This window comes from Botrytis porri (genome assembly GCF_014898465.1).
Source record: "Botrytis porri strain MUCL 3234 chromosome Unknown BPOR_001, whole genome shotgun sequence".
Taxonomy (NCBI): Eukaryota; Fungi; Ascomycota; class Leotiomycetes; order Helotiales; family Sclerotiniaceae; genus Botrytis; species Botrytis porri.
Genome location: NW_024066075.1, coordinates 953,912 through 965,973, shown reverse-complemented (window position 1 = coordinate 965,973; position 12,062 = coordinate 953,912). Strand labels below are relative to the sequence as shown.

The following is a 12,062-nucleotide window of genomic DNA, read 5'->3' as shown; positions in this document are numbered from 1 at the left end:
TAAGCCATACTACATTTACATTTACACACACACATACACATTCACATTCACATTCACATTCACATTCACATTCACATTCACAAATCACCATAAAAGCCATACATATCTTGACCAAAGGCAATGAATGAATTCCTCTTAATTCTTAACCAACAGACGACACACGTTCCACATCTCAAACCAGCCCGTAAATTCCTTCAACCAATGCCTAAAAGCTTACTCGCTGATGAACCACTGCAACTATATTTATACGATGCTACGTCGCACCATGCCATTCCCGAGAAGATTCCAAAACAAGGGAAGTAGAATGAATATCATGCCCTTTGACGAAAACCACGCAACATTATGATTCATCAATCCATCCATCAACTTTTCCCGAAATACCACTAGTATACTAGCGTAAATTCCATCAAAGAAGAAGAGTAAAGACGTAAAAGATCCTCCGTCGCGGCTATGTACTGGAAAGAAAGAGATTCGAATACAGAGAAAGACCACGTAGTAAATTAGATGAATATCACGCCGCACACCTAAAAGCAATGCCGTCCAGGCCCCCTTCCATGCACGCAAGAGTGGTATCATGATCGATGTACTATAATGCACCAAACCACGACGCCTTTCCATTTTCGCCAAGGTATGTATCGAGGTAATGTAATTTGTAAGTAAAGCTCGCGTTGAAATTGTTCATCGAATTGTGAGACTTTCAAGAGTCGTGAATGTTCGAAAATAATGAGAAAGGAAAAGTTGTGTAAAATTCAAAAGAAACCATAACCATAAAAGCCGAGTCATCCACCATTGTTGTTGTCAATCCCATGAAAATTGAGAGCAAGCGTCATTAAAGTATCCTAGATGCAGCAGGGTATCTCGCAGTAGTGTGATAGAAACCAATGAAAGATCGAAGAACCCAAATCGTAGAAGTATGCCGAAGGGTATCCGCGAACGACGACCAATTTGAGAAGGACTGCGCGCGACTATCGTTACTTGAATTAAGCATAGGGAGCTTGGTTATTAAAGCCACCGTTAGCAATTGGGCCACCGGATGGTTGTTGCTGATGTTGGTATCCAGCGTTGTAGGCGGCGGCGGGTTGTTGGTGACTCTGTTGACCTGGTCTATTTCAAACACGTTAGCAAAATGCCATGTCAAGTTGGGACGTCGAAAAGAAGAAGCGCAGCTTGGAAATAGTAAGAAATAAGTATTTATCCGATACTTCAGATGATGAATTAAAGCAATGCCTCGAGCTAAGGATAAATGCTACAAGTCCAGTATTTTGAAGTTAAGGTTTGTAGGGAGATTTTTTATCATCGCACAGGCAATAGCACAAAACATAGGGATAATACATAACAAGTGTGTGTGGCCAAAAAGGAAACAAATGGTCTGCAAAATCAAATAATGGATGAAGAATACATTTGTAATCGAGTCCGCACAAGCCGCGATACTCCTATTTAAAAAAAAGAGTCTAAACTTTTGAGCTTTTGTGGATAAAGTCCAGAATAGGAAAAAGCTGCTGCAGAGCATGAGCGCAAAGCTGCTCAGACAGATCTCGTTGACGATTAAAAATCCGCCAGTAGAAAAAGACAAGTGAGCAGACTAAGCAGCAGAGCAGTGAGATTACATGTGTAGAAGAAAGAAAAAGAGAAAGCGAAGATCGTGGTCGCATGAAAAGTCTATGCTTATACATGGGCATCATTGGAAAACACAGATTCCCACCCATCCGATACTTGAAGTAACGCTAAGACGAGAAAGAGTTATCCAGGCGTTGGACGCGAAGAAGTAAAGCCCCGAAAAATGGCAAGCCCAGTGCAGAAAGACGCCATGCTACACTAAACTCCATTCGCGAAAGAAGATGTATGCTTACTGCAAATTGTCAGCTTGAAAGTGAATTGAAGGAGGCACAAATCTTACCTGTAAAGGTTGGAAACCATTGTAAGGGTTGTGCTGCTGTGGAATACCCATCTGTTGGTAGTGAGGTGGTGGAGGAGCAGGTCGGTATGGGGTTCCGGCTGGTCCGGAGTTGTTTTGGGAACGACCCCAAGACAAACGAACGCGAGAATTGCCAATTGGGTAACCTTGCATTTGATTGATGGCCATCTCAGCAGCGTGTCGTTGAACGAATTGGACAAATCCGCAGCCCTTTCCGGGTGGAATCTTGACGTAGGTAATCTCCCCAAATCCTTGGAAGAAGGATCTGAGCTCGTCCTCGGTGACGTAGCCAGATAGACCACCAACAAACACAGTTGTGTTGTTTGGATCGGTGAATTGGTTCATTGGCTGAGGGGTACCGTAGTATCCAGCCATTGGTGGGCCACCACCCATTCCGTACATGCCTGGGGCACCTCCCATGGCACCGGGCATACCACCAGCACCGCCGCCTTGCATCTGCATACCTGCTGGTCCAGCACCGCCCGACTTGTTTTTTGGAGTGGCAGTACTAATGCGCATGGGTCTATTTCCACAATAGACACCCTGCATCTCGGTCAGGGCACGTTGCTGGTCGCCCTCTTCGGCGAAGCGAACAAAGCCATAGCCCCGGGACATTCCAGAAATGGGATCTGTCATAATCTTGGCTGATTTGCAGGATGGAAATCTGGCCTGGAATAATGACACAAGGACATATTCATTTACTTCTGGACCGAGGTCTCCAACAAAGATAGAGAATTCTGGTCCGCGGTCATCACTGTAAAAAGTCAGCATATCATTTAAGAAAGTGCGAAGTAGAGGAAAAGAGGTATATGAACCGGGATTCTGACCGACGATCGGCAAGACCACCGCCTGAGGCCCAGTTGAGCTTGAATGGTCGAGTGGTGTTTGGAATCATGGATCCGTTCAAGGACAAGGCCTTGGCTGCAGCAGCTGGAGAAGTGAAGTCGATGAAACAATAACCAGCATTTCTAAAATGATGGGAAGGACAGTTAGACAATATTTCTTAGTTGAAAGTGTGGTATCGATAAGATTCACTTACCCAGAGAATTTGTCTCGAATCATCTTGACATTGACTTGCTCGCCCATTCCGAACCAGACGCTGCGGATGAAGTTCTCGTCGATCCATGGCTCAAGCTCACCCATCCTATTGTAATGTGTTAGTAGAGATCAAATCGTAGACCAAATATGTGAAGAATTTGGTGTTGATCAAAAGCAGTACAGCAATACCGTAATGATCATGACCATGATGTAGATCGGATCAAAATGATGTGTACTCTTGCAAATGAATCGAACCTGTAGGTCGAGTGCATTTACGGTCGCGCACCAAGCAATGCGACACGCAAGACATAAATGTGCTCGATCTATGATTAAAATCTAAAAGGACCGGAGAAGGGAAAGAGTGGAGGAGAACGATAAAGCCAGTGACAAGATCGCAAGAGATCAAATCGAGCCAAAAGAGAAGAGGAACTTGAAACTTACCAGAGGGTTGTCTTTGCATCTCCTGTGACGCTGCCTGAAGAGCCTTCAACGCCGGCACCTTGTTGCGCAAATGGAGCTGGTGAGCCACCGTCACCGGCGGGCATACCACCTTGCTGCTGCTGTTGTTGCTGCATTGGTGGAGGAGGCATAGCTCCGTTACCGTTATTCTGTTCGTAGCCACCTTGCTGGGCAGGATCGTAAGTTTGTTGTTGTTGGAAAGACATCGCGAAGATCGATCTGTTCACAAGAGAAGGTTTGGTTTAAGGGAGAACAAAGATATAAAGAAGGAAGCAAAGTATTGCCGCCTTGTGGTTGCGAAAAAGTGTGTTGTGGTGTAAGTTTAAAAGTAAGAGTTCAAGAACGGGGACCGTTGAAATAGCTTCAAAGATCGGCGTAATCTAATTCACTTAAGGTTAGCTTATGGTCATCAGGCTAGAGATACGCTAGTGTGCAGGTTACGGCAGACCCCAAGTATTAGTGTATATCATATGATATCGTTCCTGGTTGTAATTCACACGCTCTTTCAATGTGGGATCAGTAGGATTGAGAGAATGTCTGAGAATACTGGAGAGATTACTTGGATTGGTGATTGTTATCTTCCTGAGTAACTTTGCTGCAGAAAAAAAGTTGATTAAAGTTTTTTGTTTTTTTCAAGAGAAACATCCGGAAACGTTCGGAATGGTGGAATGGTGAACTACTACTCAGCCAGACAACCAACAATAAACTTATCATACAGTTGAACTTAGAGGTTGCCATTGGAGGTTTTCACAAAAGAAACCAATCATAAGATCCATCAATTAAACACTTTCAGTTTTCTGTGTTGTGTTGATGAAATCTGTCACAGTTCCACCATGACACTACCACATAACAAGTAACATCATCCAACAAACTTCAGTGATGTCTTCTCATTATGATACTGGTATTGAACACTCTGCACAACAAATTCACCTTGTCATGTAACAAAGGTCCAGTGTTGACTCAACAATATCCCCACATCATTTGCTCAGCAAAGCAATGAATTGTCACAGCCAACCACAAGACGTCTTTTATTACTGATGAGATGAGAATGACAACAAAAAATGCCACTACCATGATTCATTACATTCAGACAGCAGTCAACTGCCACAACCTTGTTGAGATAATGACTAATATGCCCATCAGCATATCTGCCAACTTGCTGTCACATGAAAACTACTTTCGCAGCAGGCATATATTCCATGAGTCCACTGCCTAACTCAAGAGCAGATTGGCTGGGGGCAGATTGGTGAATACGTTCTAGTCAATCTCTGGCAAGCTAAGTGGGCTCATGGGTCGAATATGTGTTTTACTGACTTTTTATTTTCCAGCGACTGCAAGCCCCTCTACCGCAGCTTTAGGATATATATTGGATACAGGAAGTCCGTAGACTGGAATGATGGAGGAATCTCATAACACAATGAAAAAAGGGAATGAAATAAAACAAGGTGCAGGGGGTCAACGGAAGTGCAGGTGCAGAGCTATGCCATCGCCCCAAGAGCACAAAGCCATGCCCATTAGAAAGTGCCTAGAATACAGTGCTCTGAATTCAACCCGCCGGAGCATTGATATCAAGACACCCGAATGAGAATGGAATTAGAGAGAGCTTCTCTGAAATGCCCCGGCTTGCGCTGGAGTAGAAAAACACAGGAAAGGATGAGGAAGGTACTGAGATGAAGTTTGCCCAGTAATGTTGCAGTTTTGGCCCCCGAATTCATCGAAAAAGCACTCGCTAACCATTACGTTACAGTTTAGCAAGGGCTTATGCCACTCAAGCAGAAGTCCATTGTGAACTTTCCAATATGTTACGCTTCTCACAGTGAAGCATCCCCTAGGACAACCACTCAAGTGAAACCACCCCGCTCTTAAAAAGAAATTGGACCAGGGTCATTCTCAATATTAACAGTAGGAAAATCTGGGGCGAGACTCCACCATATGGGGTGGGGGGCAGGGGAAGGGGCAGGGGCGGGTGTATGATCCGTGTTGTCTCTCGAGAATCTAATTTAGGGCTGGGAAGTCATGTATAACCGCAAAACTACAAAGGGATATGACAGCTGAAACTTGAGCTAGGGAAGAGCCTTGTGTGACCCCTACAGAAGGTGGTGGTGTAGGGTACAGATGGCGAATTTGGGCGAGGCAACAAGCCTTGCTTGATGCAATATAATAGCCCACTCTATCCGGAAATCCTCGAAATCGACCATCATGGACAGCTACTGCGAGAACTGCTCACATTGCCACTATGGTCGGTAGCCAGCCCACACCACCATTCCCAACATTATTGACTTCCTAGCGTTGTGGCGGTCCGTAGAAATAAGGTGACGATAGGAAACTCGATTCAAATCTCTCGCCCCCGCATAATCTCGATGTCGTTCAATCCGGGTTCATAGGGGCCTGCCATTTTCATATTGGGAGGTTTATAGCTTACCTTAGAAATCCTGAAGTATCGAACTAGTGAATTATACCCTAATCGCCCCTCGAAATAACCGATATGTGCGATTGAAAATGTAAGTGCTTAAAAGCGACGTCGTAATATAGTGCACTCGATTTTACAAGACTTTGAAGACAACGCTTTGCGCCTGCGAAAAATCGAGGGTGGAAGATTTGAATTATTGCTGGAGAAATCTCGGGAATAAATTCAAACTAGGAGGAGAAACATGTCAGTCAATTGTTCAACATTTGGCATTTTATGATGAATGAGTGGGTTGATGAAGGGGTAATGGAATTTCTTAAGCGTGGAAGAGCTTCGTGGGGATAATTTTCGCAAATTTGGAACGACTTGGGGTAGTACCAAGGCTAGTTGCCAAGGGCAAACACATTTGCGCCAGGCCCAACAGCAAAGCTACAGCCGGGCAAAGGCAGCCGCCATATATGATATGCGACAATAAGCTTGTCAATTGCAACAAAGAGCTGTAGGGACCGACACAACAAAGGTCGACGTGGTGGTAGGTGTAGTGAGGGGTCAGGTTGGAGGGGGGCTTTTTGAAGCTGTATGCGCGACCAGTAAGGCGCAGGGACAGAAAAATGATCTACTTACATGTTTTGGATCGACTGAGGTAACAACTGCTTTGAAAAACTCCTCAAATTCCGAAAGGAAAGCAGTAAATCAAAGAAGAATGATCGAGTATCGACGAGAAACAATTAGGTGCAATCAAGCAACGCAGTTATCGAATAAGTCGACAAAGGACGGAGGACGAAAGGATGGAAGGATGGATGTGGATGAGGGGAGGGGGAGGGGGAGGTATTGTATTCTTATTTTTTTTCTTCCGGGTTGGTGGGTGAAAGAAGGAAAGAATTATTATGGGTGGTGGATTAGGATGAGTGGATGTGGGTGGTTGGATGGGATGGGATGGGATGTGGAATGGATGGGTTTGATGGGTTGGAAATTTAGTTCATATGAGTAAGAGAGAAATTGAGAAATTGAGAAATTGAGAGGAAATTGAAAGAACGAGGGGGACGTGATCTTTGGATGGATGCTGGATCAGGTAAGGAATGAACCAAATGAACAATGTTCGTTCGGTTTGGGCGCATGAGTAGTGCGGCCAGTACTAATCAGAGTATTATTTTATTTTTTACCATTTTACTATTATACTATTTTACTATTTTACTATTTTACCTAGGTAGGGAGAGGGAAAAGTATCCAGACGCGTTAGATGGGACAAGCACTTGCACCTTGGGTGGTTTTAGTGTCATTTGATTTATGGTTTTTATGGTTTTTATGGTTTCTCAAGGTGTGAAATGTGTGTGATTTACTAAGGTTTGGTATAATGTGATGTGGTTTGGATATGCTTTGCCATGATTTGGATATCTTTTCCGTACTTTGGGTTTGTTTAGTCGACCTAGGTATATTAGCATTTGATAGTTGAGGACTCTGTCGAATTAACCAGTGTCAGTCAGTAGGCATGAGCCAGTCGGTAGAGTATCAATCATTATCCCAGTCGTCAATATACTTTCCAGGCAAGAAAGTTTAAAGAACACTAGGAATTTCCTATAATTCGACTCGACTCGACTCGACTGTACCTCCCTCCCTACGTATCTATTTACCTAAGGAGTAAGTAAAAAGTAGGAAGTAGTACCCAATGAGTGGCAAGTACCTAGCGACTAGTGAGTAAGTAGTAAATATATGTCTAATTAGGATGTAATGACCTAATCACATTTACCTATCCAAGTAGTGTTTCAAATGGGAATCATCTATCTAGAACCTAATGGATCTTTACTTGTAGATACCTACAGCTACCGTGTGTACTGTATACTAGGTAGGTAGACAAATACAGTAATCTCCCTCCCCTTCATACACCACATCTAAACTGACTTTGTAAAACGAAGTGATGTGAATCTCGGAAATCATTTATTTCCCTTTCTCTTTCCCTTTCTCTCTCCTCCTTCTCGTCCTCTTTCGTTACAAAGTACATGCACATATATATTCCTACCTACCTACCTACCTACCTACATACATATATATTCCTACCTACCTACCTACCTACATACCTACATACCTACATGCCTACATACCCACATACCCACATACCCACATACCCTACCCATATACATATACATATACTCAATCCAGCCAAACTATCGAGCAAGTCTAGCTTGGGGAAGCACAAAAGATGCATCTGCAGTCCAAACGAGACCTTTATGTGAAAGAAGACTCCTCGGTAACCTACCTCCCTAGTTAATGAAAATAGAGTAATAGCATACCTGAGAGGCCTACCTCGCACTACAGAAATAAAGGTAAACTCATTCCGTAATGGACAAGGCTTATTTTACGTTGATATGTGCTGCGACTCTGCGAGGGTACCAAAGCTACAGCCTACAGGGGGTTATTTGTCAATTAAGCTATAGCTACCCAGTAGGCACTCCGTATATCAACACAATCGGGATTCATGAATGGCTGGATGTGGATATGCACCACGGCGCTATGGGAATTCCCCCAAATGTAGACAATTATTTGGTTTTGTAAATACTAATAAGTTGTAAGATGATCATTGTCATGATACATCGTATGGCATTGCCTTGCCATTGTACCGGTATCCATCGGTTGAGTTTAATTCATCCCATCTCAATTGGCAAGGAGGTGAAAAATTCTTATACTCTACCCCTCTTTAAATTCATCATACCTACCCTAGTCGCACCTTAGACTTTGGATTGAGTTTGATCGACAATTGTTCGAGACAGAGTTTGTGCATTTATTTGTATTCAAGTGTTGGGTGCATCGACCAGATTCTACCACTTGTGGAGGTAGACATCATCATTCTTGATATATCTGTCAACAAGATTCACCCACTACCTACTACCTACCTCTTTGTTGACTCATACGCTTTCCGAGCAGAGACTTTCCCGCCGAGCTGGATGATGGATCCATGACATTCTGCTGGGCTGAGGTTAGTGATGGCGAGCTAAAGATCGATAACCCCATTCCTTCACAACCATGTATTCAAACTATATTCGCTCAACTCTGAAAGATAACCCCCAATGAAACCAATGAATGAACTTTTTAGGTTGCGAGATAATCAGGCGTGGGACTATCTTTGTGGCCCTAATTCTTCATGTTTGGTCTAAAGCATGGAAATCTGGGGGAGCGAAACATGTCGTAGGTTTGGAGAGAATCCGTATATAGCAAGAGTATTGACTTTATGATTCCAATACGTATGTTCGATCTTGGAGGATGAGAGTTTGTCACGATGGAAAGTAGGTAAGTCCACGGGTATCCAAGGTACTCTTATTTAGGTGGGTAGTTATCCTTTGGGGGATATCCTTTGGGGGATGATCTTTCACTCAATATGGTAATAGGATTAGGATTAGGATGAGGATGAGGATGAGGATTATGATTATGATTATGATTATGATTAGTTATGATTATGATTATGATTATGATTATGATTATGATTATGATTATGATTATGTTAGGATTACGATTATGCTAGGATTACGATTACGATGACAACAAAAAGCTCACTCAAGCTTTTCGAACTTTGGGCTGTGTCACGGTGTGTGTGGCTCCTAGTGTGTGCATTGTGCTGCGCATTGATTGTAAAGCTACTCTACTAGGTACCTATCACCGTGGAAAGCGAATCAGTGTTTATTACTGGACTACAAGCGCTCGCCTTGCCCTAGGATATATGCGTGAGCTTTTCGATCCTTTGTTCCCGTTCAAAACATTAGTGTGGTGGTGGTGGTGTGGTGGTGGTGGTGATTAGAGAGAAGTCTATAGGTCAGCTTGGTACGTTGGTATACAGATTGAGGTATATTTCGTATCTTCAGATTTATGTTGAGCACGTCTAGACCATCGATATATTTGGAAATTAGAAATCATATCTATGGGAGATTCTCACTAATAATACAGAGAAAAGAATTAAGTTGATGTGACGCAATTATCATATTCCATTCCAATCTGTTAGGGGGGGGAGATCCAGGGAGATCCATAAAACACTAATCAGCAGATCCAATTAAATGCACAATTCAAGACTTGGGAATGGAGAGATATCATCATTTCATCTTCATCATTGGTCAACCGCAATCCCGTCTTCGTTTCATACACAACCAATAGTAAGCAGCTGGTAAGGTAGAGGAAGGTAAGGGAAGGTAAGGTAGGCATCGGAGAACGGGAAAGGTAGGTATCATACTATGATACTAGATGATCAAATTTTCATCAATGGTTCCTTCACAATCGACTAGGGAGGGGAGACTCAAGAGCTACTCCCCAGCTCAATATAGAGAGTAATAATTATGATATAGTAGTAGTACCTAGTAGTACCTAGTAATACCTAGTAATACTAGCAATACCTAGCAATACCTAGTAATATCTAGTAATATCTAGTAATACTAGTAATACTAGTAATATCTATACCTGATAGATACTCATTTTCAGCCCGATTTACTAGTATCTTGGCTTACTAATCATTCCTTTGCTGCAGGTATCATTTCTATCTTTTCCATCATTTCTATCATTTTCCTAAATTTCGTGAATCAAATAGTAATCTCCATGTAATATTGATAGATGGTTGAATATACATTTGCATTGAGACATTGATCATGTTAAAGCACATGGATATGCGATGCCATGTCAATACTAGGTAATGATACCATACTAACTCTCTCTCCTCTCGCCTCTTTACTCTCCTGTCCTTCTCTCTTCTGTTCGATCACCCACTCAATCGTCTTTCATATATATATATGTATATTTATATTTATATACATAAACTCTCACATAGATTTTCAATTTGTGTATCTATTTCAATCTTCCCATTTACCTATATTCCTTGGATAGAATGTCATTTGTTAACCAATACACAATCTCACAGATGCATACCCGGTATGAATATGCAAGTGGGCATCTACTCTGTCTGTATGCTTGTGGATTTTCAACCCATGAGCTGTTATATTATACTACGAAGTATACCATACCTAAGCCTATGTCCTACATAAAGTTTCAATCCCGAATCAAGTTCCTTGTTTCCTCTTTCTTAGAATTCCCTTCTTATTCGATCAAACCCCCCTCCCCCTCCCCCTCCCCCCAAAAGATCCTTCCGAACTGTCTGGTACCTTTTCTCGTACCGAAATCTTGCTACCCAATGACTAATTAAACACTCCTTTGCCGGTCGTTTGGCCACATTTCTCTCTTAAGCGATAATCAAATGTTACCAAGATTTCAACCCAGATACAGTACCCCGATGTGACGCTGCTGCACGTAATATCCCATCATCCTTATTGGTCTATCTGAAATCCCAAGGCACAGAAATATCGCACAGGTCAAGGAGAGATCAAACATCACATATTATCATGCAATACACCATCCACGACAGCCAGCACAAGCTGCTGCAGACTACTTACTATCGATGCATTTACATTCTCTCCTTCAAGATGCCGTGTTCACATTACATTGCAGCTCCCAATCTCTACTCCTATCTGTCTGTACATAGGTCGCTGGATTGCGTAACTTTCTCATCTCAATTCTAGTCATCAATTCTCCGCAGCATAAACCAAGTCTGAAAGTCCCGCATCCTCGCATACTGACAGCTCATTGAGAGTCATACCAATCAACCTCTATTGAAGAGGCAACACTGCTTGGTACCTCGGAGAAGCCCAGTCCCCAGTTCCTTTTCATCCCAGGATATACCAAACTACTAAAGTACACATGGCAACACGACACCGCCTCTTTCTTTCCCACCCGCCCCAGAAATTACCTTTTCCCTCTGGGAGTGATGTACTCTGCATATACATGAATTGGTACCAGTACCAAATGGATATCGGAGGATCCACCTTGCATGAGAGTAAGTACGACGACAAGAAAACATCCCTTGCTTAAAGTTGCTTCAGCCCCCATACAGGGGATGATAAAATTCTACAAACAAATTGAGATGATTTGCCGTGGGTGTTTTCCTTCAACAAGTAGCACAAACATATGTTGCGCAGAGATAACGGTAGGAATGGTTACTTGCATATGATATAATGATTGATGGAACGAAGCAATCTCAAAGTTTTGATTCAATATTGATTGTATACACACACACATGTGACATTACTGGACCGATGTTTCAATTCGGTAGTAGCCGGAGATGGAACAGTCGCATTTCGTCCACGGTATGCTTCTTCAAAAGTCCATGCTACCATTATTTGCTACATGGACCTGCAATCAAGCATCGAATGGCATGTT

General features: G+C 42.7%; 1 protein-coding gene across 1 annotated transcript; it reads right to left on the bottom strand.

Annotated features, from left to right (window-relative positions):
* Nucleotides 1-1,846: 1,846 nt before the first annotated feature.
* Nucleotides 1,847-3,618, bottom strand: EAF01_000282 (uncharacterized protein; the record flags this gene model as incomplete). Its single annotated transcript, XM_038908532.1, has 5 exons — nucleotides 1,847-1,849; nucleotides 1,898-2,669; nucleotides 2,743-2,883; nucleotides 2,955-3,059; nucleotides 3,395-3,618. The coding sequence occupies 5 exons, from the start codon at nucleotides 3,616-3,618 to the stop codon at nucleotides 1,847-1,849; spliced, it is 1,245 nt and encodes a 414-aa protein (XP_038775438.1).
* Nucleotides 3,619-12,062: the final 8,444 nt, after the last annotated feature.